This window comes from Coptis chinensis, chromosome 8 (genome assembly GCF_015680905.1).
Source record: "Coptis chinensis isolate HL-2020 chromosome 8, ASM1568090v1, whole genome shotgun sequence".
Classification (NCBI taxonomy): Eukaryota; Viridiplantae; Streptophyta; class Magnoliopsida; order Ranunculales; family Ranunculaceae; genus Coptis; species Coptis chinensis.
In genome coordinates, this window is record NC_141463.1 from 91,353,972 (window position 1) to 91,381,666 (window position 27,695).

The following is a 27,695-nucleotide window of genomic DNA, read 5'->3' on the forward strand; positions in this document are numbered from 1 at the left end:
TACTTACCTCAAATTTCAGCCTAAAAAAATGCAAATAATACCTTCACCATCTAGAGATGCTCTTACATCTTATTATTCATTATCTGTTTTTATTTTCTTTTTCTTCACCATGTCTAACCATGTTGTAATTTATTAGTCTTAAAAAACACAAGTTTTTATGGACACTAACTCAGCATTTAGAAAACACCAAGTGAGACTGTGAGAACATACTCATTTCACTCTCCAGTGCTTTGTTATTGGTAGATATCCTTCGTTTTAAATATATTGTCTATTTTTACACCGTCATAGTTTGTGCTTTTGATCAAAATAAAGAAGAAATGTTGGAAATGAGGGTATTCTTCTCTAACCCTCTCTTGTTCAAAACTAGTGGTGCCGGGGCATTTGGTCCGGTCCAAAGCCTAATATGGTTTGGATCCTTTTATTTATCGGCGTGGCTAGTTTAAAGCCTAAAAAATATTTTTCTAAAATTTCAGATTTTTCATTTCAATTTAAAAAAATCTATTTTCTCAAAGACTTAATTGAGTTTTCATGAGAAATATATTTGATAAGAAAACTTCCCAAACAATAAAACAGGGGTTAACCGCTTAAGTAGTTTTGATCAAAGTAAGATATAAAAGTAACTATACAAAAAACTGAGAAAGTGTTCACAAGAATTACTTGCTGAATGTATCCAGGCTCGAGATCCTGTTTAATTTTGGTTTGGCATTTTTATAGATAGATCATATCCAAAATGGTCATAGTGTAGACAGTTATATAAAGCTAAAATTTATGAAAAATAGTGAGTTACAGAGTTTGTTATTCTGTTGTAACAAAGTGACACTTATCACTCATAGATAGATTAGTGTAATCATATATAAGATTTTCTATGAACAATCCGATGTCAATCTATTTTCTCAAAGACTTATTAATTGAGTTTTCATGAGAAATATATTTGATAAGAAAACTTCCCAAACAATAAAACAAGGGCTTAACCGGGTTTTCTGGTTTTGATCAAAGTAAAAACGAAAGTAACTATATAAAAACATGTTATTGTTCACAAGAATTACTTGCTGAACTTGTCCAGGCTCGAGATCCTGTTTAATTTTGGTTTGACATTTTTATAGATAGATCATATCCAAAATGGTCATAGTTCTACACTTCTACCAAAAAAACATAGATCATAATTTTCTATTTTTTATCGAAAAAAAACAGTTCTACACTTCTACCAAAATAAGTCTGAGTGTTTGACTTGATCGAGTGTCTGAACGTCCATCTTCTGTCCACGCCTAAAATAAAGTTGGTCCATTTCCATTGTTCCAAGTAAACTGGGCCTTACTGGCCTCCAAAGTCCAAACGAAAAGGAATTGAATTTTCTTGTTAAGAAGGCTTGCGGACCAAACATCTAGGTACATACTTAGCCTACAGCCCTACAGTACTGCACTTCAAACATCGGGCCTACCTTCAGGATTAGGACTCTTGACATTTTGGCGGCTTACATAATTTGATGCTTTGAGACTTGAGAGTGATATGATATGCTCATTCTCAAATAGTATCATCATGATTGTTGATGTGCTAATTAAGAGAAACTTGCAATTTAAATTTGTTAGACGGCCAAGTACGGCAAGTAGTGACACCATTACGGCCTTGAGATTTGTTCCTAACACAGGTTTTTCTTGGTGAAATTTGTTGCACAAAAATTTCAAGTCCAAGATGTACTCTGTTGTAATGTTTTTGCTAAAATTCCACCTCCATAAAGGTCAGACCTATAAATTTCTTCTCAGGGGGTACAATGACAAAAAATAGCACAACCATTCCCGGTTCTCATCCTCTGTGGTATGATTGATTTGAACCACCCCTTCCACTTCTCCGCATATGACTGGCACAAAGTAAAATCACACTAGTACCAACTCTTGGGCCCAAACGCATAGAGTGGCCTCAACCGTTGTTTCAGTTTTTTTTCTTTTTTTTTTAACAAAAAAAACACTTGACTGTTTGGTTAGATATGCACACACCACACTACTGGAGTAGTTGGAACTTGCGAAGAATTTCAGCATTCAGCAAGAGCCAAAAAGGTACTCAGATCAGAGAAACAATTTACATGAAATACTGTATTGTTTTTATTGATGGAATACACGTTCAGAAGTTCAGAACTACTTGCATTGATTACTTGCTTGAATGCTTTCACACAACTGGACAAAAGATCTGTTACAGTAACAATTATTAGTCCATCCATCCCACTTGTAATTCGTAGTTGGTCGATTAAACTCATTGATGGCCGCAGCCAAGAAACTATACGGGCTGGGTAGATTTCTTGAAGGCGCTCACATGTCGTGGTTAGTCAGCTGAGGCCTTGTTACAGATTTGCAAGTTCATGTGTTTTTAAATGGAAATACTAAAACGTATATCTACACATGATTTTTGGATTAACACTGTAGTACCCCTGCTCAATGGCGGAAAACAAACTCTAGGCTGGTGGAACGAAAGGTTGCCCGATCGTTATACATAAGTTCCTTTTTTTGTAACAGGCGTTCTTGTTTAACGGATGACACTGTATAAGCTTATGAAGACACTATATAAGCTTCCGACGAACATAAACATGTCCGTCAACGGAACTGGACATATTCGTTTAAGAGAAAGCCTGTTTTTTGTAATTCCTAACAATTTACTTTATTTCCTCACAATGTCGCCTAAGTTTTTATTTTGGGAAGAAAAGAGGTTGGCCTACAATGTGGTTTGTCTTGGTCTCTTGGATCATGGCACAAAGACCCACATGTTCGTTATGTGTTTATATCGATCCACGAATTACAAACTAAATCCAGGAAAATGTTATATTCACGGATGGATCTAGGAAATAGGAATGTGGGTAGGGGTGACCACGTACGCCACGCGACCCAAAACCTCAGTTTCGTTTTAGTAATTACCTGTGAATGTGCAAAACTACAAGGACTTACACCCTTAGACTTAGATCCCTGGTTTCCGTCCATGCCATGAGTTAGCAAATACAGAATCATGTGTGTTAATGTGTGCTTATTAACGTGTCAATTTTCATATATGTGTCATCAACTCATAACAACTTGCTTCTATACACCACAGTACATTGTGACAAACATAATGTTAGGTTTGTGAAAATAGAGAGAAAAATATGAGTAGTTGCACTACATTACAAAAAATGAGAACATAACATTACCAACCAATCAACTTGAATTCTAGTGGATGAACTACTAAACGGTTAAGACAAGTAATAAGTTCATGTCTGTTGCATTTCCAAGATCAGCACGCAGAATCAGATAAACAAAACAACCCAAAAAGAGAGTAAAGTTTCTGGTTTTCATGGATCACGAGAGTGACAAGAAGACAGTTGAAGACGAGTGTGAGTACTGAATGTATGGTTCCTATAAAGCTTATTTCATGGTGCATATGTTTGTCTGGTTAGTAGTTAGCACTGTTCAAGGGGTCCCAGGTGGGCTAAGAAGGGCATGTGAATTCACATGTGAAGCTATCAACATCCAATTTCTAATGCACATGGATGAGATAAGAGGTTTAGGATGTCATGCATGTCCCACATTTTTCTCTTAACATCGCAAAATTGCCTCCGTAATATTCTCGAAAGCTATTGCTCTATTGTATTTGTATATCCTTGTCTGTTCAAATAAAAGAAAAAACAAGGGAGAAGAAGAACTAACATAGAAATTAGATCGATACTCTATAGTCCTTACGTGAAATGATTCACATTCAAAAAGGAAAACAACTCAAAAATAAAATGAAAAAATTATAGACCATGCATCAAATGATCTTTTTTATATGTTTCAAGAAACCCATGCTTGAAAATCATTCTCACATAAACGAAACAATTACATCATAGGTACATATTAACAAAGATCTCTTCTTTTTTACATCATAGGAGTAAAATTGGTTATTTTCTATCGCGGCAATCATGGCACGCATTGCCCATAAAATGAGGCTTATGGTCATTTCAGAAGAAGACGTTCCCTTTATTGCTTTTCTAATTAGATGGATTGTTTCATTTTTATTTATTGAAAGTATTTGAAACGCATTTGCAGGAAGATTGACATTTGCATAGAAATTAAAGAAAAAAGCTAAGTGACCAAGGGCCTATAAATATCCCCTACCGTTCTCCAAATAGCCTCACCACAATATTTTCTCACACTCTCACATCTTTTCTGTTTCTACAAGAGCAGTAGTCTTCTTTTGAAACTCTATCATGGCTAGGAACCTAGGCATTGTGATGATGTGTGTCGTTGTGTTACTTCTTCTGGTAGAAAATCAGGTAAGCTATAGCAGTTCCATTCAGAAAATATCACTGAGCCTAAATGTTTGCACTGCGTTTCTTAATGATGTAAATGTCCTAATATACTTCTGACGTGTGTGTTTTTTTCTTGGGTTTTGTAGGTTACTAGCACAGAATTGCCAGCTGAAGAACCTGAATCAGCTAACTTCTTTCCCATGGTAAATTTTATCGATCACAAGCTCAGAGTATTTGCTATTCATAACGCAGTCAAGCTTATATTAAACATGTAGTACTAAAGTTTCTGCGTTCTTGTTCTGCAGCATGGCGTTACCCAGGGCAGCCTTAAACCTCAAGGTCAGTAACTATGTCCAAACTTCGCGCACATACGCATGTAAGAATTTCGAAAACAAGACTAAAATTATTTGTGGTTTATGTTCAGATTGTGGACCGCGCTGCAGCTCTAGATGTTCGGCAACACAATATAAGAAGCCATGCTTGTTCTTTTGCAACAAGTGCTGCACCAAGTGCTTATGCGTTCCTCAAGGCACATATGGAAACAAACAATCTTGCCCTTGCTACAATAACTGGAAGACCAAGAGGGGAGGACCCAAATGCCCATGATGCACCAACCACACTAACAAAATTATCTTCAGCTTGTATCAATTATATTTCTGATATAATTATGTTCCTCTTACTAGCTCCCTAGGATGCCAAGTTTGTCACTGTAAAATTAATTATTAATTGCAAGGTCATTTTAATGGTGAATATATATATGACCACAGTTTGGTACTTTTAATTCTTCATATAAATTTTGTAAATTGCAATCAATAATCTTTAAAAAGGAGAACATATACAAATACATAATTAGTGACCAACTCCTATATCTTGGATCATTGGTGCATTTGAGCCCAAGATGAAGAAGTCATAGTACAAAATATCAGGATATGGGTATTTATCAATTTAATTTACGGATATGTCCATATATCACACAAAATATTTGACAAAATTAAATATCGTATATATCCAAAATTTGACAAATATCATAGATATTTTTTGATATATCAAGATATATTATTTATATTTATTTGAAATATAACAGTAAATATTAAATAAAATTATTATATACACAAAATATCTCCAAATATCACAAATATTGTCGAAATATTACTGATATTTACAGTCGTATATATCTCTGAACATATTATGATATTTATATATCTTTCTCTGAAATCTGGATAGATATCCCCAAATATCGGATATTTTGTACTATGGAAAAAACTATATTTCAATATATTGATCATCAATGTTTCGCGAAACTTTTGAAACTGGTTCCATGGAACAAAAATTATTGTAAAATATCGTAAAAGTTTCAGGAAATTTGAGGCCTAATACAAATGCTTAGTGCCAAACGGTCATTTTTTCCCTCCAAAAAATTCCCATTCCTTAAAACCAAAAATCACAGCACCTACTCATTCAACACCATCTTTAGAGCTCACATTAACTCAAACAACCTCGATAAAGCACTTGCCCACTTCAAAAATTCAAAGAAAATGGCCTTTTTTTACCAGATAGTTATGCCATTCCATCACTTGTTAAGCTTTGTTATAGCCTTAACCAACCTTCCCTACATGGAGAAAACATACATGGTTTTGTTATAAAGAAAGGTTATTTACAAGATATGGTTGTTAGTACTAGTCTTGTTGAAATGTACTTCAAGTATGGGAATTTATCGGGTTTGGTGTATTTGTTTGATGAAATTTCTGAAAGAGATGTTGTTTTATGGACTGCAATGGTAACTGGGTTTTCCCAAAATGGGTTGGTTTATGAAGCTTTGGAGTTTTTTGCAAGGATGGTGAGGGAAGGAATAAGACCGAATGGGATAACACTTAGTAGTGTTTTATCTGCGTGTTCAAAGTTGATGGTGGTTAATTTAGGTAAGAGTGTACATGGATTTTCTATTAGGAATGATGTTTTTAAGGATGATGTTGTTCTTAAGACTGCTTTTGTGGATATGTATGCAAAATGTAGGAATTTAGATTATGGTATTAGGATTTTTGATGGAATGAAGGAGAAGAGTTCTGTTTCGTGGAATGTGATAATTACAGGTTGTGCTAATAATGGATCAAATGATGATATGCTTCAACTATTTAAGGAAATGATATGGAGTAGTAGGGAGCGGCCCAAATCGTCTATACTTGCTTCAGTATTGCAAGTCTGTGGAGGGACCACGGACCTATTGCATGGGAGAGAAGTACATGGTCACATAGTCCGACGTTCTTGTAGTAGTATTTCAGATACATTGCTGGAGAATAATGCCCTCATTGACATGTATGCTAAGAGTGGAGATTTTGATTCCGCTGTGACTCTTTTTAAAAGTGTCACCAATAAGAATGTGGTGACTTGGACCACCATGATCATGGGTTATGGCATGCATGGTTTGAGCAGGGAAGCCTTGCAACTTTTTGATGAGATGACGAAATTTGGTATTAGACCAGACAGCATCACCTTTATTGCTCTTCTATCGGCTTGTAGTCATGGAAAACTAGTGGAAGAAGGTAAGAAATTCTACTTATCCATGCAAAGGGATTACAACATTGATCCAGAGATGAAGCATTTTGGGTGTATGGTAGACCTTTATGGACGTGCTGGCCTTCTTGAAGAAGCGCACAACTTCATAGAGTCAATGCCTGTTGAACCAACCGAGTTCATATGGGCAGCTTTACTTTCTTCTTGTAGAATCTACAAAAATTTAGACTTGGGAGAGAAAGCAGCTATAGAGGCTCTAATATTGAATCAACATACTCTTGTCACGAATATACGCAGATTTAGGACAACGGAAGGATCTGAGTAAGGTGACCGGTTTTGAAAGATCTAGGTTTGAACTTTGAAACCAGCCACTGCACACAGTTGGGTGGAAGTAGAGAGGATGTTGTACACATTTACAGTAAAGCATAGGGTCAATTCATAAGCTGATAAGATTTATGGTCTTTCAGATCCAATTAAAAAAGGATGGGGAAGGTTGGCTATGTATCAAACAGCTCAGGTGTTGGTCATCACATCAGTGAGGAGGAAAAGCAGAGTGATGTATACGGGTATACTGAGAAGCTGGCTCTTTCTTTTGTGCTTATTAAGTGTCTTACGAATTGGCAAGAATCTTCGGGTTTGTATGGACTGCCACAAGAATATCAAACTTACATCAAAAGTTACTGACTGTAAAATTATCCTGAAGAATCCTAATCCTTATCATAAATTCACACATGGCCATTGTTCTTGCTGCGATTTCTGGTGACTAATGCTGAGGTTTGTCGTCATTTTCCTTTTTATTCTATAAGATTTAAGATGATTGTGATAAGTTCCTTCACCCTGTTGTGTTTATTATGTTATCTTCTTCATGGAACTTCTGCTTGTACTCAAACTTGTCATATCTGTTTGTTTAGCGCATATATCAACATCTTTTGTGAATTATCAATAGAAACCATTGTAGAATCAACTATTCAAATTAAGGAAAATGCATATATATCCATCATTTTTTTACATTTTAATGCTTATTTTTTCAGTGACTACGTTATTGTCCAATTACTCTCTTTTCACTTTTATCTATCTGACCAGGATATCTCTTTCAAATAAAACTTTCAGTTGACTTTTTCCAAGCTGTTTTCAGCAGAGCTCATAAGCTTGAGAACCCTATCTGTGGTGATGCGGAAGCTCTCCACAACCTTTCTTGTATCTGAAATCACACGTAAAAATTACAAACAGGAGAAACCTTCATAATTGCTTGTTTAAGTCTATCATTTACATGGTACTCTTTCAACAGAGTCCATTATAAATGGGACCCCAGGAACCAAATGGAAGTAGATTTTTTCCAACTTGTCTACAGGGAAACCAACAAATCAGCTGATTTTTTGGCTTCACCCAAAGGACCTGAATAAGGTTGTATGTAACTGTTACATACAACCTCTTGATGTTAGATTGAGCCATCCTTTAGTAGAGTATAAGATCATACTTAATATATGATAGAAGTACTGTATAGGGTAGATGTAAGCTCTTCCTTTCATAGGTTTGAAACACGCGGGTGGCTTGTAATCCTTTTGTTTATCATTATCACTATAGTCCTATCAGCTTTGTAAATAGAAGTATACATATATAGATGGAAAAAATATTGCTTAAAATCACTTTGAATGCTACACATAATCATTATGTTTGTAATACATGTCACTGCTTGATTAAGTAGCCATTTCTAAAATCTTAATTTGACATGTCTTGAAAAAGACGTTCAGTGATTTAATATCAATCTATCTGATAGATGAATTTACATCATTATCCACCAAGGCACCAAGCTGTCTTACGCTGAGATCTTGGTAATCCGAAAGCTATCCTCAACCTTCCTTGTATTAGAATTAATAACCTGAAAATACAAACATGAGTTTTCTTAAGTTTCGGAGAAGCTTATCCAAATAAGATATCATGTACCTATTTTACAAGATTCTTTTGAGTGCTAGAAGGCCCTATTACAAAATTATGGAATGTTAAAGCCTAATTCCCATTAAAACTATATAGCTAGTTGTTTTTTTATTTTATGTTTTGCTAGCTAGTTAGTCGTCGAATAATTTTGATGGAATTCATTCACCTTCATAATTCCTTAGTTTGGTGAACTCACCTTGACAAAAAACAACCTAAACTCTCAAAAACATGTATATGATAAGTAGTGCTTTCCTTTATAAGTAGAGCAAAGCAATGAAAGACTACTGTTTTGTCACAAATATATGGTAAAATTCCCCATGGCTATGGTTCAGAGAGTTGCTAGATTGCACTTGATTGACTGCACTGGTTACTGATAATTGAGGGAAAGCATGTTATATGGTTTAGTAGAACTGTGCAGCCTTTCCTTTAATTTTGTCAAACTAACCCTTGTTCTGGCTTATCCGTCTACTAACCTCAATTTTCATGTCTTCTTTTGTTGCATGCACTCTTGTGTAACCAAATTCAGCAACCCTTACTAAACTCCAGCCAACAACCTGCACATATATTAGTTTAGAAAATATAACTCGTTAAAGAGTCTTTATTAGCAATATATAAGGAATTTTAGAAGAACGGGCATGCTCGAGGCCATGGTAATCCCTGCCACACAATAACAGTGCTTAAGGAAAGAAATTAGATTAAAAAGAAAAGGTGATGCATGTACTCACAACTTTGCTGGGAAACTTGTCGAGTGTGAAGCCTGCCATGCCAATCACAGCATGAACTGGAGCAGTGTAATTCACGTGATTGTATGTGTCAATCCCATCTTTATCTTTTGTCGGCATGGCCATGCAGTTGCTTTGGTAAACAGAACACGTTCTCTCATAGTTATGGACATGTCCCCATAGAGCTAAATCCACCTGGTTCAAATTTGCAACTGTTTTTATAAGTTTATTCCAGCTTATTATGGTGATTTGAAATATCCTTCTCTAGACTTCAATGTCTTTTCATGAGCATCTTACATTGACACAAGTACGAGCATCAGTGTCTGACACGGCAAAACTTTCCAACACAACATCTTAAACACACTTGGTTGGAGAGGAATACAGAATGACCTGTGCTATATTCTCGTCTATGTGGTGTTACTTGAAAGAATATACTTCACGTTTAGGAAAGGCTAAAGTCTCTGTAATCACTATTGAGAGGTTAAGTGCCTGTGTCTTCCTAGCTAAGGAAGAATGTGAGCAGCATTCCTTTTGAGCACTTTGTGTCTTGAAATGGATCTCGGTTATTCATTGTATTGTGAATGGTGATATTATTGATTTATTTATTGTGTTTTTGGCTGGGCTCTACTTCGATGTTCTTGGTTGGTTTAGTTTGGTTGTTTAGTGCTGTGCAGAGTAGGGTATTTCAACTTATAGAGAGAAATACCAAGATACCAAACAACCAGCATTTTAAAGTAGGTCCAAAACAATCCAAACAAAGGAAAAGAGTAAACTAATGCGAAGATAGCAAACCACTGGAATTGAAAACACGGCAACCTTACCTTGTTGTCGACTAGCAAAGGCTCTACAGCTTCAACAAAGTCAACATCCACGGCATCTGCTGATGAATACATGGGCCTATGTCTAAACAACCAAATGCTTCAAAGTTATCTCTACTGATTGCATAATTTGGATTTCAATAATATGTAAGTCTGAGTTTGACACTTACCCTGTAAAAATAACCCAGGGTGTTCTTGACCGATCCACCGATTTCAAGTCATTTTTCATCCACTCATACTGAAAACATTTGTTATTTACAATAAGTGCAAAAATAATCAAACACGAGTGTAAAGTTACATCCTTCATACCTGTTCTGAATTCTCTAACCAATTGTGCTCGGTTGAAATGACAGTAAAGTGAACACTTCCTTGATCTATTGAGTACCATGGTTTATCCTTGGCAGATGTAGGCATTGGAAAGTATGTCTCATACGGAACTCCACATTCTCCTCCCGAGTCTGGTGTGCCATACACTGATCCTGAGTCTACATAATCTCTGTATTTTCACAAAAAATTATAAAACTATATGTTTAGAATGGTGATTCTTTGCAAGATACACAGAAGTAACTACACACTTGTATATCTTGTTTTTGGCGAAGCTGCCTTGAGAATGGAGACTACCTCTCATGGTTACCGATTGCTGTCATGTAAGAGACGTGAGAAGCCACTGGACTGATGAGATGAAGAAAATAATCCCATTCTACTAAGAAACCTGTAGCATAGCTTATGTCTCCTATGTGAAAAACAGAGTCTACATTGCCTGATGCAACTTCCTCAGTCAGGGCTGCGATAACTGAGAGAGATCCAGGCTACAATCACATAATAATATTATTTACGCTATAAGTTTATATTGAGAATACTTATTAGTTAAGTCATGTTTGCCTTTTCAGCTTAATCTTGAGGTCAGCACCTGTATATAATGCTCGGCGGATGAATCACGTGGAGCCTTTCCCATGTCACCAAATATGAGGAATTTGAGCTCATCTGATCCTCCTGCTGGGGGAGTGCGAAATTGGATTTGATCACTCCAACCAACTAAATCACTGCATATTATGAACATTAAGGTATGTTTGATGACCTATAATTAATTTTTGATACTGAAAAATAAACAAATGCTTCTAGCTAGTGTTGAAAACCAAAAACTCGACTTGGCCATTTCTGTGGCAAAAAGGAGCCATGTTAACTCATCCAGAACACTCATATGAGAGTTGAATAGTATGCAAAACCCTAAATATTATTCATCATCACCCTTGGGTCTCACCACCTCAGTGTCTTGAAGTCAATAGTCTTCCTGATAACTGAGATAGTATAGGTCTAATTGTAGTCATATACTAATCCTTAGGCTGAAACTGGATATCCATATTCACGCAAACCCCAGAAAAGAGCACTTTAGTTGAAGGTCGCATCATGAATGAAACTCAAGAACTTACTCTACGCAGAGAGCCGGATATTGGATTGGGTTCAGTGTTACTAAACGAAACAGAACAGTAACTAGGATTGTGAATCAATTTGAAAATGGTTTGGTGGAACTTGAAATACCTTCCGTATCTATAGGAATATCCACTTGAAGGCTGAAACCCAGTCATCAGAGCTGAATGAATATATCCAGGATCATGCCATCCAAAATCCACTGCTGGACTTTTTAAAATACCACCTATCAGTTCAATAAAAGAAAACATGAATGGTGATTAATTATGAATTTATGATATATCCATACATGATTGTGACATACTGACATGTAAACACAATATTAGCTTGAGGCGGCAAGGTTCAAATATTGAGATAAATGGAGATCTTTCATAATTTAAAACTTTTTGGTTTCCTATTTTTGTTTTTCTATCATCTATTAACATGTCAAGTCACTTTTGTTTTCTATGTTCTCCAGAGACCAGAATACCAGATAACATGCCAAAGAACAACTTCTGCAAGTAATCAACTCCCAGTATTAAATTACTACAGTGTGTCTCTACCGTTCCTCATTTACTGTGTCTCAACTCTCAAACAGAAAAGAAGACGAGCAAAAAAGAGTGTGTAAGCAGACTTACTACACATATCAGCTTGTGTGAATGTTGTAACTTGTGATGCCTGTGATTTGCCATCCCCATACTGAACTTGTTGAGGTTCTTTATCTCCACTAACCCATGTTAATTTCATCTGCAACATTGAACATACACACATATAGCTTCTTTTAGGGCATTATGCATGACAACAATTAACCAGGAAAGCTGTTCTGGCATAGCTTTCAAATGAACTACCACTGAAATGTTCACGCTTCTTCCTACTTTATACAGTTGTGTACATAGTTTTGAAATTATCACTTATGGGCTTATGGTAAATATGGTAGGAATCTGGCCCAATGACAATTGCACTATACTCTTCATACATAGCCACATTGGAGAAGATTGCATGATGTATCTCTCAGCTAGGAGCCTGGGACAATTTTAGCACGGGTCTTTTTGTAGTACGTCACACAGTATTAGTGCTCTTTTGAGTTTAGTCACACGAAGTTCAAAATTTTGATGTTAGTCACATTCTGTTAACAAGTTTGTCTCAAGCCGTTAGTCAACGTATTTGACTAGGTTTGACCGTACATTGACCGTATACGTTAGAAATAAATTTTAAAAAAATTTAATGAACCAAATACAATTATTTTAACAAAAAATTAAAATATATATTGTAGAAATTAAAATTAAAATTTATATATATACGGTCAAACCTAGTCAAATATGTTGACTAACAGCTTTTGAGATAGACTTGTCAAGGGAGTGTAACTAAAATCAAAATTATAAACTTTGTGTGACTAAACTCAAAAGCACATTAATATAGTGTGACGTATTACAAAAAGACCCTTTTAGCACAATAGAATCCCTCGAGTTGCATAATCTTTTCTCACACTTCTGTTCCCACAGTGAACTCCACTCGAAAGTCTTGACAAATTTATTGATGGACTTTGAGCGGGTCAAGATTTTGGGCTTTGGACCGTTATAACTTATTGAGATTATATGTCCAGCCCCAATCCAATTCCGTATGGGTTGTAAATGTAGAACGAAGACGTCCTATCTGCATCAGTGCATGTCCATTTTGTGAGTTTGTCCATAGTCCAGGCTCTAGACACCGAAGTAAGATTCTCTATGGCTAAAATAAGCTACCATATGAATGGCTAATCTGAAAGGAGTACATGCTGCACATAAACCAAATATTTGTAAACTCAAATTCTCTTTTAAATTGAAATTACCGATGATCCAGTGGAATCGATGCTGGAGAGATGACCATACAAGGGTGCATTAGGATTTGCAAAATTCACAGCTCCCGACCTTGTTAAAACGCAAGGCGTGTTGAATCCGCCGGTAAAGAACACAAATTCTATATCGGTCCTAATGTTAACGACGTGAAATGTCAAGGAGCCGTTGCAAGTCTTGTGGCAGTTGTAGCCGCCATAGAAAGGATCATTGCTCATATATTGGGCCTGAAATTCCATATGCACTAAAACTCAAATAACTTGTCTTAAATAGCATATTTCACCAAGTGAAAAAAGAAAGGGTTAACGAGTACTATTCTCTCTACTAGATGAGCCTAAAAAAAAAAAAAAAAAATCCCAATTTTACTTTTTTTTTGTGTCCTTCCAAATACAAAAAAAAATAAAATCCCTTTTTAATTTCCCATTTAGTGGGAGGGATCCTAATTGGCTCATCTAGTACGGGATAATACTCGTTAACCCAAAAAGAAATGTATAGATGTTAGTGTTTTAGTATTCTTCTTATACCTTAACAGGGTAATGACAGAGGAGGGGAAGTGTACTAAAGTCTCCAGTCTCCTTGTATAATAGAGTATTGAAGGGACAATCTGTAACACTGCCCATGCAAAAATAAAAATAAAAGTAAAGTACAAGTGCAAGTGCAAGTAAAGGGGTAAAATGAATTTTTTTTTAGTGTATGGTTGCTTACGCAGAATGAGAAGGTGAGATCATGGCAATCCAATCAGATTCATCAGGGATTAAAACTCCACTAACAGTAACCGTAACATATTCTTCATTTGAAAGTGGCCCCGAGTTCGAACTGATATTGATTTTAAGAAATGGATTCATATCAAGACAGGGTAACAGGGATCTTCGATTTAAAATCCGAAAATCTGATATAGCAGTGTAGTTACGAAATTCGGCAGTTAAATTCTTGATATGAAATGAAGAAAATGATGAATACGATGAAGAAAACAAGAGAATGAAAGAAACTAAAATCAAGTATATAAGATGAAAAGAGGTCATGGCTGAAAATTTTGAAAATGAGTCCAAGACATAAGAAGAAGATTATATTTGTTAGGCGTGATTCATATATACTTTGAAAACCATTTTAATCTCAAGCATTCTTGTAATTTTTTATGATGAAATCTATGAGATATCATGCCGTTTGAGGAAGTAGGAAAGATCCGTTATTGAAGGGTAAGTTGCTGGATACTTGGATCAATCTTTTGGTTTCTCCACCTGAATTTGGTAGATACTGAGACATTAAGTTGGCAGTGCTCCCACGCCAGGTAAGATATATCATATATGCATGGCATATACTCATAAACTATCGTACGTAGTTTTATTGTGATGAAGATACTTTCCCATAAACACTTTGATGGATGGTTTTATATTATAGAAACATAACCGATATTTGGATGTTTTATGACTTTCATCATATAGCTTTCAATTGCAATAACCTTATTATATTATGAGAAATTCAAGCAGATTAGTTGAATTGACTTGTAGTCATTAAATTATCATAGCATATTCAGATCGAAAATGGCATTTATGGATAAATTGAGTGTAAAATGCATGAAAATAAGTTCCATTAGGAACATTTCACACATTAGTACCTATCGATCAATAATTAAAACTCTTAATTTGAATGCATGCTCAATTTAATTTCTTTTCTGCTCTTTTTACTATTTCAAATTCGGTTGATGATTTTAATTAGAATCTTCTTTCTACATCTTGTTTGCTTTGTAGAGCTTTCATCTTGTTGTACGTCATTTTCCATTGAAACTAATCAACTTGTTTAATTCCAGTGTGCATGTCTGTGTCTAACAGTGAAAAAAGAAAAATGAAATAAATTTCAAAAAATTCTACTCCCAACCCATTATAAGCAAATATAACTACGCACCTTACACCCTCTAAATCACGGACGCACCTATTAATGGGCTGTGTCCGTATTGGACACGCCTCGGACGCGGACGCGGGTGCAAACACTGCACAGACGCGGTCAACACGGTAAAGACGCAGTCAACTAAGTTGGACGCAGGTCAAGACACACTCAGGACGCGGTCAACATGGTCAGGACGCAGATTTTTGACTCAAAAAAATAAAAAATAAATAAAAATAATATTAAAAAACTCAATTTTTTCATTTTTTGTTTTGTTAAGACTTATGACATGTTTTTAAAGTTTGATTAAGAAATATTAAACTTAGTTTTGTGGCTATTTATCTTTAATAGTTTTGAATTTATGAATGTTGATACATTTAATTTAGTTTTTAATGTTCAATTTATATAAAATAAAATTATAAATATTAATTAATTTCCGCATTCTTTGCCGCGTCCGCGTCCTATCTTTTTGAGATATAACCGAGTCGACGCGTCTGTGTCCACATCCGTGTCCGTGCAACATATGACACCTATAACCACGTACATATTGTAATAGTCTTTGTAAATCTTAAAAAAAAACAAGTTTAAGTGATTCTAACATTTAGATTGATTTTTAGAGTTTTATAAGTGAATAGATGTGCTTGTGGACGTGTTTGCTTCTTACGTAGCGGAAACGATATTAAAAGTTCATTAATTAGAATATTAAAGAAATAAATTAAAATATAAGTTTATCGATAATGTTAAAGAGTTTATTACAATTTTCGTCTGTGGAGCTCCATCAAATCATTTTAGAAACCTACCACTTTCCTAATCTATCTATACCATAATAAAAAATGAAAATAACTTGTTTTTAATATACTTGGATTTACTAAAAACAATTAGACAATAAACATAGGCTTTATGTTCTACATCTATCATTCTCCTCTTCTTTAAAATAACTTGCGCTCCAGTTATGCATAAGAAGGACAATTCTTCAATTGAGCAAAGCAAAGTAAACACAATATAGCTTGATTATTCCATCATTTCTTTTGACAATCCGACACAAATTCTTAAGGCAAACACAAACATCAATCAATTTTTTACAAAACTTCAAGTATGCGTGTCTTTACAAATAAATTTCTCAGGGAAACTGTGATATACCATATTCTCACCCTTTTTTACAATTAACTCGTCTTCATTCTTGCTCAAGATTAGAAACATTGACAACTTCTTTAACAACAAATGACATTATCTCATGCAAATTAACATCATCTCCTAAAACTTTAGCAACATTAACTTTCTCTTGAATATTTTTCTCCTCCTCAAAATAAATATCTATAGTTCGTACAATTTGATTTGATAATGGAACAACAATTGTAAACACTTGAACTTCATCTTTTGGGGGAGTAGAAGGCACTATACAATCACAAACTTCAAGAGTGGATGTAGAAAATACATTTTCACATGGTGATGGTAATGGAGATAGAGATAACTTCTTAGTAACAAAAGCTCGGTTTTCATAAATCACGCACTCTTTTACTCATATCAGAAAGGCAGTGGTCTTTGTTCCTCTTACCGTCTTATTTATTTTTCTTGTTACAATCTATAATAATTCTTGTCTTTTTCTTGTTGCACTCGATGATAATTCTTTTCAGTAATCTGTTGATTATACATTTGTTCTTCAACAATTCTTTGTGCATACATATGTTCTTCAGTAACTCTTTGTGCGTAAAGTTGTTGTTGTCTAAAATTCTCTTGATGACGAAATGCATAATCTTGAAGTGTTTGAGAATATTTTCTATGAGCAGACAACTTGTAAGAACAATCAGAATAGTCTTGTTGATACCATAAACGATCATAGTAATCATGGTGAGGAGTTTTATCGTACTTGATAAGAGCTCAAAACTGTATTTTTAACCCCTTAACAATATTGCTTTTAGACCAATTATGTAATTAATAAATAAGAGTTAGTGCTGTTTACGTGCTTTTATGTATTTCAGGCATTGAAGTCAATTATGTACAGAAATGTGTTCCTTTTGCGAGATAAAGGAGCAAAGATTGGTTGCTAAGAAGTTCTATGATTAAAGGCCAAGATTCAAGAAGAAAAAATCTTTTTAAAGCCCGGTCAAAGTTGAAAAGTCAAAGTCAACGCGGGCAGAAATAACGTATAAAAGTCAGCAGAACTTTCAAAGGCCGTATCTTTGGACTCCGACCTCGGAATTGTTCCTACCATATGTCAAAACGACCGGCTCGGAAAGAGCTTTCTAATGGTCCAAACCTTGACCCGATCAGAGGAGCAAAAATTGGATGGAAATGCTATTATAGTAACTTCCAGCAGATAAACCCTTTTTGGATCGAAGTAATCAAGTTTTGGGCTCGATTTTATGGCCCAAAACATGGCTCCAAAGCCCATGCACGAATTTGTAGACCTAGCATCTTCTATATAAAGAGAACTAAGGTTAAACTCTTATGACTTACTTAGATTATATTCATAATATAGATTAGACTTAATTAATTAGTCAGTACTTAGTTTTAATATAGTTTTGAACCATTAGACTCTTTTTCATTAGATTAATAAAGTAATTTTACATTTTTCAAAGATGTCTTCTTCTTATTCATTTATTAATGATTGTTTGATGAATCGAAGCTAAAATTTTTATTAGAGGGGTTTGAGAAAGCTTTGATGAAAACTTGATTGTGTTATTGTAGTAGAAGTAGTCGTAATAATCTATTCCACTCTAGAAGGTAGTTAATTCGCCATGAGAATGAGTTTAAATTACTTCACATGCTAATTATTAGTTGACAAAATTATCATGAATAATTAGGGATTAGAAAAACACAATCTTTATATGAAAACATAAAGATTATGATTACAACAAATCTATGTTATTTTATTAAGTTGAATTCAAAGTGAAATCAAATCCCCCTAATTCCTTCCCATATTCACATCGTAGTAGTATTGAATTGTCATAGTTTAAATCATAACATCTAAATTAGTTAAATCACCATCTTAGCATAATTTTATTTCATTACTCTCATTGATTTTGTTAGAATTACATAAACTAGGAAACATTACATCTAAACGAGTTAGGAGTGGAACGAATTCTCTACTCCACATATTGAACGATAACGAGAGTATAACTTTGATCATATAGCGTAAACATCATTTAGTTTTACTTATTCATAGCATAACTAGTTAAGAGTAGGTAAAACTATCGTTTTTACATTTATCAGTACTCAAAATCTTTGTTCGATAGCTCGCACAAATTCGAGCATGAAGTTGTTGTAGATTTAACTGAGAAATTTTTATATATATTTTTTGTGGTGGTGGTGGTGGTTTAATTAAAACAATGGTGAGTAAAGATTGTTGGTGGTAGGGTGATGGGGGGTGGAAGATGAAAAATGTGGATGGTAGAAAATCAAACAGGAAGATGTAAAAGTTGCACTATGGTTGGTGTGTTGGAATTGATTGAATTGGTTATTGAAAATTCCTACTTTTACAATTTAGAAACTTTTTGTGGTCTTCAATGAAAAAAAAATCAGTTCATTTGAACACTATAGGTGGTGAGACACAAATTATCCAACGGCTTAGAATTTTTTAATTTCAAAAATATTCAATCCAAATATATTTTTGTGGGGGTGTTCTCTATCATGTGAACAAAAAATTAAAACCATTATTTTATCCTCCTTTGGAGTCACTATAAGTTCTTAAACTCCCTTGATTGAAAATTCCTTTTTTTGCCTTCTTGATATCAACCTTAGGTGGTGAGACACAAATCCGTCAATAAAAATATTCAATCCAAATATACTCTGAACAAAAGAAAACCATTATTTATATCTTGGGAACGTTCTTCACTATTATCAACCTTAGACCAACTGTAAATTCATTGATCGAGCATTAAAAGTTCAAATTAAATAAATAAAACATAAATTTATTGATAATATTGAAGAGTTGATTACAATTTTCATTCATGAAGCCCTTTATATAGAGAACTCTACCAAATCATCTTAGAAACCTACTAAAATATTAAGAAACATTTTCCTAATCTATCTATATCGTAATAATAACCTTTTAATAGTAAGAGAATATAACTCACAAAATAGACTTCTAAACACTTCTAAATTAGGCTTAAAGAATAAAAATGGAAATAATTTGTCTTTATTATATTTGGATTTACTAAAAACAATTACATAGGCTCTATGTTCTACATCAACTCCTATTGACTTGCCCATTCATGCATCTACACAAAATTCAAATAACTTTTTAATGACAAACACATAAGGGGTTGTTGTTGATGCGGGAATGATCTATCTGGCCTATATTTAGATCTCTTGAATTTGTTGATCTCAATAGTGCCGGCTCAACCCTTAGGCGAGTTAGGCGGCCGCCTAAGGCCTCAAATTTGGAAGGCCTCATATTTCATAATTTATCCACATATTTGTTTATTATTACCTAATTTTATAAAGGAAAAAACACTAAAAAATGATATAATAGTCAATTTGTTTACAAATGGGTTTTCTATCCACGCACTAAATTTGGGAGTGAATTAATGTAGAGTGTATACAATCCAATAGTCCACACAAATGACATCTTGATGTATTAATATGAATCCAATGGCTACAAGCGCGTAGTAATTTCAATTTTTGTAGGAGTGTGCTAATTTAATTAAATTGTTTCATTATAAAAATAAAAACAAATGAGAAATCCCACGTTTAGTGAAAGAATCTCCACATTCTATGCATTTTCTTCTTCTCTCTTAATTAAACTGTCTTAATTAAAGAAATTGTCATTACACTTCTCTCATTAAATCTTTCTCTCTCACTTGTTCTATTTCACCAATTTCAAGTCTAACCATTTGTCAATTTCACTTTTGAGTTCTAAACGGTTAATCATCAATTCATCATCTAATACTAACAATTTTTGTGAAATTTGATTTTTTTTATTTTTTTTTTTTTTTTTTTTTTTTTTAATTTCAATATGAATCTATTATTTTATTTATTTATAGTTTTGATGTTTATTTGGTTACGTTCTTATCGTTTTTTCGTTCGATTTGAGTCATGATACTAGATTTTCGCTCTTAATTTATAATAAAATTGTGAATATATAGTGAATTTTTTTGGTGATTATAGATGGTCTAGGAAATAAAAGCCTCACCTAAGGCCACATTTTGGCTTGAGCCGGCCCTGGATCTCAATACTCATTCACAATTGATGCAGATCTTGAAACTGTGTGACTTGAATGTGGCTGAATGAACTAGTCAAAATGGTAGTATACTAGCATGATCGCGTGTTGCAAAGAAATTGCTTCTTCAGGAACAAGGAGTTTGGTTGAGTAGAAAAGGGCACAACAAATATTTGGCAAAGGTAGGCTCGAGTGAATGAAGTGATAATGTTAGGCACCGCACCACCACGTTTCTTATTTGGACTTGAGTTTGTGCATGTGATTAATCATCAAACTGGATCAGGTACCATGTACGAAATGCAATTATGTAAATGATAACCAAGTAAATAACACCACTAATCGGTCGACTGGAGTTAGTGAATGTGGTTTGTGTAGGACCTTTTTGTAGTCTGAGAATCCAATACATTTGAATTTTGATCACTACACTTGGTGAAATATCAGGTAAGTTCACTGTATGGCCTTATGGACCGAAGTGGTATATCCGTAAAACCATAAATTGGCATTTGCCCAGGTAAAAGCTTCTTCGGGCTCCATAATTAATTAAACTAATCCACGGATCAGAAGAGAAAAAGAACACCATTGGGCATTAGTCTTCGATATTGATGGCTCCTTAGCTAGGCTCAGCATGCGACCGTATGAACTAATTTCCCTCCTAGTTCATTGGATCTGAGTTCTTATATATATATTTTTATTAATAAATTTATTTTAAATGAGATAAGTAACTCTTTGATGCTGTTGGTTCGGGACCTATAGTATCGCTTATGGGTTTTACCAATTTTACTAATTGGCAACTGCAAAAGCCCCTATATAAAATACAGTTAACACTTACTACACTTGACTTTGAGAAGTTTTTGCACTGTTAATAGGAATCTTGGCCCATTAAGAACAAAATGCACATGCCATAGTTTCTCCAAATAACAACCTAAGTCACTGATGAAGACGAGAGTAACCAACCAAACAAACTTTCTCTTTCTCTCTACTCAGTAAGAACCAAAAGTTTTGAAGTTTTATATGATACACCTTACTTGTCTCATTTTCAAAAATTCCAAGCCCATGATTTAAACTTTATGAAATGAACTCAAACACGGCAAACCATATGATAATATGATTCTTTAAATAATGCTGTCTTTATCATTATATTCAACTTCTTGTCCAATACGCAATTTCTTCAACCACTTCTAACTATGAGTATAGAAACTGAAATCACCTTCAAAGGTGGAAGATTATGCTTATTTCTATATATCTTTGTGGGTCCTTATTGTTTAGTGAATGTGGAAGTTATAGGCTGAAAAATACCCACATAGCAACAAATGTGGACTCTTCTTGTAAACAGCACCCCACCTTTAAACATTGTTTGAACCGACACCTTCACACAAGACAACATGCTAACAACAAACGTAAAGTTAAAAGGTCACAGCCTTTTATACTAATAGTTAAACTTTTGTTTGCTTTTCAACTAAATCCCAAAGTAGCCTAAACATGTAGTGAAAGCACTAAACTTTCTCTTTCATGCACTAACAAAAACTAACCTAGAAGAAAACTAACTCTATGAACCCATTAGGGCAGGTAAAGACAGGGTTGGCATGTTAGATATAATCCAAATGTTGGAGGTGAAGAAGGAATACATGTCGACCTTGCGGAGGATATAGCAATAGATGCCAAACATTATCTATCCAAGCTAGATAAGTTGAAAGTGCACCTGGCGTGTTGCTATTCCAACCTCGGAAGGAGTCCTCAGATAAGTTTGAGAACAGATCATCTTACACTAGGTTCTTGAGTTACTAAATACAAACACAACAACTATGTAGTTTGAATCCTTAAAAATGGATTTAGAAAGAATTAAAGAAAAGCACGTGAAGATTTAAACAAAAAATTTGAAATACACAACACATCACCTCGGTGCAATATCAAATTTCTCCAAGATCGGTAGGATGTGTTCAGGTTTCAAACCACAAAAGAATTTCAATGAGCCTGGCCCAGTGTCCAATCAAATACACCCATATATAATAGCTTACTGGGTCGGACCATAAAATCTCAACATTATTATTGTTCGGTAATTAAATTGGTAATAACCTCAAACAGTGTAGACCATGCATGTTTATGGCCTTGCGGCCCAAAACATGTACGCCATCAGTGCTACCCATCAATCACAGTGTTACCACAAGACATGTGTTAAGGTGGCTGAATGACATCTAACCGTGTGAGTAGATAGGAAGATGAGAATATGGCTGGCACAATTTGGTTGTAAAAGTTAATGAAAATTTGAAAGTTCGAAGTAGGGTACGTTCTCTAAGGATTGCCACCTACAGTCCATTGATAGAGTTAAATGTGTTCCTACTTTTGGCTTCTTCTCAACTTCCTTGTCTCATTGTCCTTATATAATAACAATACAAATGGATGGACTATATACCCTCTTGGTGAAGAAAACAAATTTGAGGGTTTGGAAGTATTCACAAAACTTTCCTTGCTATTACCACACTCACTCACAAAACAACAAATTGGTGGAGTGTTGTTTTGTTTTGTTAGGGCATGTTTGGAGGGGTGTTACATTGAAGAATAATACTAAGTTTGGCCAGCACTTGATATTCTCTGTCCATCTAAGATAAAGACAACATCTAAAGTGATGAAAAAAATATGTCAAGACAAAAGTAACAGTGTAGATTCTGTGCTTCTAGTAGTTTTCATAGTTTCATGTCATGTTAACACATTTTTCATGGTCTTACTCTTTTACCAAATGTTTGGTTAAGTGGTTAATCACATGTGAACCTAATATTGACCTCAAATCAACAAATCACTGATTTATGACTTTTCAAACATTTGACCTTTAAATATAAGGTGCTTTCAATCTCAAAGGACACAATGGACACAGAGGGAATGTGGTAAAGAAACAGTTGGGAGTAGTGGAAAAGAACTTAAACAGTTAAAAAACAGAGGGAAAGAGGGAGAGAGAAAGTTCACTTTCAGTCCAAGGCAGATACAAAATTCGATATTCTTCAAAACTCAAAACTTGACACCAAAACAATAACGACAACTCATCTCTCTTTCTCCTTAATTGTCTCTAACTCTCTTCAAACACTCTCTTTAAGTCTTAATTAAACTCTCTTAATAATCTTCCTTGTTTAGACAAAAAACAGAGTCTCAACTGCCCAAACACTCAAGCACAAAGAAAGGAAAGAAACGAGTACACACATTTATAGACAGATTTCAATATCCATTTTTGGTTTTTAAGTTGTTGGTGTCTTTGAAACTATACTACTTATATAGCTCTGTTTCAGGTAACTGTTCTATCTTCCTATCTTTTTTTTTATAAATGTTATGTTTGAGCTACTTGTTTATGCTTCATATGATTATAATTATGTAGTTGTTTTGTGCATATTCAGTGTCTGGAATATTTGGTTTTGCTCAAAGAATCATCTTGGACAAGGCCCAGTTTCTGAATTATCTGTATTGAGTTTAGTTCTCTAAAGTGTTTAAGTGGTGTTTCATTTAGTTAGAATCACGTGGAATTTGTTGTTGTGATGCATTCAGATTGTTTTTATGCTAATTAATATTCTGATTGTTTTCAGCTTTAATTTCGTTGTCATTGTGAATGTTAATGGAAGGAATGGTTCAAGATGAGGGATCATCATCTGTTACATCGTCGTCGCCTCTTCAGTTCTTCTCCTTGATGTCGCTGTCACCTGGATTAGGATCTCCGTGGATACGGGAGATGAAGTCGGAGGAGCGTGGATTGTATTTGATTCATCTCCTTATATCCTGTGCCAACCATGTCGCCGCGGGTAGTCTTGAGAATGCAAATATTGGTCTTGACCAAATTTCACAGCTTGCTTCTCCTGATGGCGATACTATGCAGCGTATTGCTGCTTATTTCATGCAGGCGCTCGCAGACCGGGTTCTCAAAGCCTTGCCTGGTATATATAAAGCTCTTAATGCCACAAAGATATCATCGGTTGCTGAGGGTATAATGGTGAGGAGATTTTTCTTTGATCTTTGCCCCTTCTTAAAGCTTGCGTTTGTTATTACTAATCAAGCTATCATAGAAGCTATGGAAGGGGAAAAGATAGTCCACATAATTGATCTCAATGCAGCTGAGCCAGCACAATGGATTGCTCTTATTCAAGCATTGAGTGCTCGGAGGGAAGGTCCACCACATTTGAGAATTACAGGCATTCATGAACAGAAAGAGGTGTTGGAACAAACAGCCCTTCGATTGACGGAGGAAGCTGAGAAGTTGGATATTCCATTTCAGTTCAATCCTGTAGTGAGCAAATTAGAGAACCTCGACATTGAAAGCCTTCGTGTTAAGACTGGAGAGGCTGTGGCCATCAGTTCCATCCTCCAACTACATTCCCTCTTGGCTTCCGACGATGAAATCCATAGAAAGAAATCATCACCGCCATCCAGGAACTTTAGTTCCGCTCACTTTCATAGAGTGCTAAAGATGAACCAGAGCACACTAGGGGAATTGATGGAGAAAGATATGGCAAATGGGTATAGTCCAAGTCCTGATTCGGCATCATCATCTCCTCTATTTTTACCTTCTTCGGCAAAAATGGAGAGTTTTCTTATGGCTCTTTGGGGCTTATCACCGAAAGTCATGGTTGTAGCAGAGCAAGAATCAAATCATAATGGATCCACCCTGATGGAGAGGCTCTTGGAGGCTTTGTACTTTTACGGATCACTGTTTGATTGCTTGGAGTCAACTGTACCAAGAGCATCGATGGAGCGAATTAAGGTAGAGAAGATGTTGTTTGGAGAAGAGATTAAGAATATTGTTGCTTGTGAAGGAGTCGAGAGGAAAGAGAGGCATGAGAAGCTTGAGAAATGGGTACAGAGACTAGACCTTGCTGGTTTTGGAAGAGTGCCTTTAAGCTATTTTGGTCTACAACAGGCAAGAAGGTTGCTGCAGAGCTATGGTTGTGATGGCTATAGGATCAAAGAAGAGAACGGATGTCAAGTAATTTGCTGGCAAGATAGAGCCCTATTTTCGGTTTCGTCTTGGAGGTGTAGGAGGTATGACTGATTTTCCTGGTCATTGTGGTTTTTTAGTTTTTTTTTTCCTGTTTCTTCTTCGATGTAGAAAGGTTTTGTAAGTTTTATTATCTGCAAAGTTATACTGTTTCAAGAAAACCTTTGAATTTTTTGATTATGCATTGTTTTTATTCTTTTCCTATTTAATTTCCCTCTACTAGTTAATTCATTTGGGTCGTGGTTGGGGTTTGTTCTTGTGAACTAGTTGAAAACTTCTGATATGTCACATTCTGGTGGTTCTTTCTTTTATCGTCTAAGTGGGTTCTTCTTCCTTTTAGTTCTTCTACCAATTCTAATTCCCCTTCCATCATCTCATCATTTTATCATTTCTTTCCGTATGGCAGTATTTCGGATCCATCGCTATACTGCATGTTAGTCTGTTAGGGTGGTGGATGGGCTCCAAACCTACGCTTAATCAAACATGCTGATCTTTGAGGTCATTTTTGGACTTGTCATATTGAATCTGGTGCTAGGAACTGTGGTTTACTGTTCGGGCTGCATAGGTGGTTGTTGATTGTTCTGTTGGGGATTAGGCATAAATAGGTTAAATGTTCATCCCGATAACTCGGTGCTCAGTGTCAAGAACAAACTTTATACTCACACAGATATCAAAATCAATGCAAACAACATACCAAATCAACAGAAGTTGAACGAACGGGTTAACAAAAAGTGTTGGCCGGGACTAACCTTTACTGTCATAAGTGTAGAGTTTTGTAGTGAGGAATTGAGGGTTAGCGCACTAAAGATTTCTTAAAGACTGATGATTATTCAGTGAAAAACATCTATAGTATTAATAAGCCAACCTAATTCGGTTGGTCATATATTGGTGGTAAATCCAAGTTCTGAAAATCCCAGATCAAGTGTATGCGCGCATCGGGTTTCATGTTGAGTTTTTCTAATTCCTTCCACTGTCTACACTTTGTTATACTAAGTACTAACAGTGAAATTATTCTTAAGCTTCTTAATTTATGTTCTTTTTTTTTCGATAGGAAACTTCTTAATATATGTTCAGAACCGTCTTTTTAGCAAGTGCATTATTGAATGACAGTGACACATGCTCGTGCTAGTACCAACTCACAAGGACAAAAACACACGCTCTTGCACACTACTGATACACAATCACTAAAAGCTAGTTTAAATTTGATAAGAACAGGAAATTTTCAGTGGTTTAGGAAAAATTCCAAAAGATAATGCCCATTTCCCCCAGAAAAAGTCATTATGAACTACGGGTCTACGGTGAAAGAAATTGAAAATAGTAGCAGAAAGCATAAGATATTCAATAATGAAGTACGGTGACATTATACTCGACAACTGCATCTCCTTTGGTATTAAACCAAGCAGTCTTTGCAAGTGCATACCCGCGAGCGAACCTGAAAAGCCCAGTCCCTCCAACAATTGACATCTCCCTTATTGGATGAAGTACGGAATTCTTCCCCAAAAGACTTAGTGTACTACCGTTATATTTTCCCTCCATGAAGGCGTAATTTAAGACCATAAGCAAACCCAGCTCTTTTTGAGCTGCCAATGCATATATGCCTTGAGCTTTTCCTATGAGTTTCGACGTGAGCTCGAATCCTTCTGTCAAGGGATCGTCTGCAATCATCATAGTGCCAAATCCAGGGACTTTCGGTCCAGCTATTTGCTTGGCTGATGGTTTGCCGCCACTGATAGTATCATGAAAGTAGAAGTGAAGGTGGCTGACTTTCTCCTTCATTTGTCCCAAGAGTTTGGTTTCAGAAATCCATTCAGAGTTTTCTCCATTTGTGATGATGAATATGGTTGAGAGAACAAGCAAGTTGAAGAAGTTTGTGAGAACAGAAGCCATTGCTATAGTTGTTGAGGTTAGAAAGGCAGAATATATGAAGCTAATGGGTACTGAAAATAGTGTAGTCGGTAGTGGAAGGGGAGTTTATGGTTATATATTATGTGGTTTGATGTTGGCGTGGTAGCTAAACTTGGAGGACATTACACTTTTGAGACTTCTAAACCGACCAATATAAGACCATTGGGATTAGAATAACGTAATTAAGTTGGCCAGTCGGGTAATCATTGGTTCCATCTAACCATGCGCTTTTATCTCATATTTATGTTCTAGAGTGGGTATCCAACTATAGGGAATCTCCCTTTCTCTGTTCCAATATACGAGAAGAGTGT

At 35.2% G+C, this 27,695-nt stretch overlaps 3 protein-coding genes and 2 pseudogenes across 6 annotated transcripts; 3 read left to right on the plus strand and 2 right to left on the minus strand.

Moving 5' to 3' along the window:
• The first annotated feature begins 4,107 nt into the window (after positions 1-4,107).
• On the plus strand, positions 4,108-5,017 carry LOC147484299 (Gibberellin-regulated family protein). The gene is made up of 4 exons (XM_086577142.1): positions 4,108-4,267; positions 4,390-4,446; positions 4,549-4,582; positions 4,668-5,017. The coding sequence occupies exons 1-4, from the start codon at positions 4,202-4,204 to the stop codon at positions 4,847-4,849; spliced, it is 339 nt and encodes a 112-aa protein (XP_086433268.1). The 5' UTR covers positions 4,108-4,201; the 3' UTR covers positions 4,850-5,017.
• A 761-nt stretch (positions 5,018-5,778) lies between these two features.
• Positions 5,779-12,485, plus strand: LOC147484300 (pentatricopeptide repeat-containing protein At1g50270 pseudogene; annotated as a pseudogene). Its single transcript, XR_015204977.1, has 3 exons — positions 5,779-7,528; positions 11,120-11,293; positions 12,115-12,485. The product of XR_015204977.1 is annotated as a pentatricopeptide repeat-containing protein At1g50270 pseudogene (transcript).
• Positions 8,373-14,778, minus strand: LOC147484301 (nucleotide pyrophosphatase/phosphodiesterase-like). Its single transcript, XM_086577921.1, has 13 exons — positions 14,174-14,778; positions 13,993-14,080; positions 13,465-13,695; positions 12,275-12,383; positions 11,769-11,883; positions 11,140-11,272; positions 10,851-11,038; positions 10,539-10,725; positions 10,400-10,467; positions 10,233-10,314; positions 9,415-9,606; positions 9,163-9,243; positions 8,373-8,633 (listed from the first exon to the last, which is right to left on the minus strand). Exons 1-13 carry the CDS (start codon positions 14,488-14,490, stop codon positions 8,571-8,573), a joined length of 1,854 nt encoding a protein of 617 aa, XP_086434047.1. The 5' UTR covers positions 14,491-14,778; the 3' UTR covers positions 8,373-8,570.
• Positions 14,779-23,372: 8,594 nt separating this feature from the next.
• Positions 23,373-25,640, plus strand: SCL3 (scarecrow-like 3). 2 transcript variants are annotated; one of them, XM_086575401.1, is made up of 3 exons: positions 23,373-23,785; positions 23,891-23,961; positions 24,077-25,640. In XM_086575401.1, the coding sequence occupies exon 3, from the start codon at positions 24,100-24,102 to the stop codon at positions 25,531-25,533; it is 1,434 nt and encodes a 477-aa protein (XP_086431527.1). In that variant the 5' UTR covers positions 23,373-23,785; positions 23,891-23,961; positions 24,077-24,099; the 3' UTR covers positions 25,534-25,640. The 2 variants fall into 2 exon arrangements, with proteins under 2 accessions (XP_086431527.1, XP_086431528.1); XM_086575402.1 differs by lacking the exon at positions 23,891-23,961.
• On the minus strand, positions 25,053-27,493 carry LOC147484303 (dirigent protein 22 pseudogene; annotated as a pseudogene). Its single transcript, XR_015203499.1, has one exon. The product of XR_015203499.1 is annotated as a dirigent protein 22 pseudogene (transcript).
• Between the last annotated feature and the right edge of the window lie 202 nt (positions 27,494-27,695).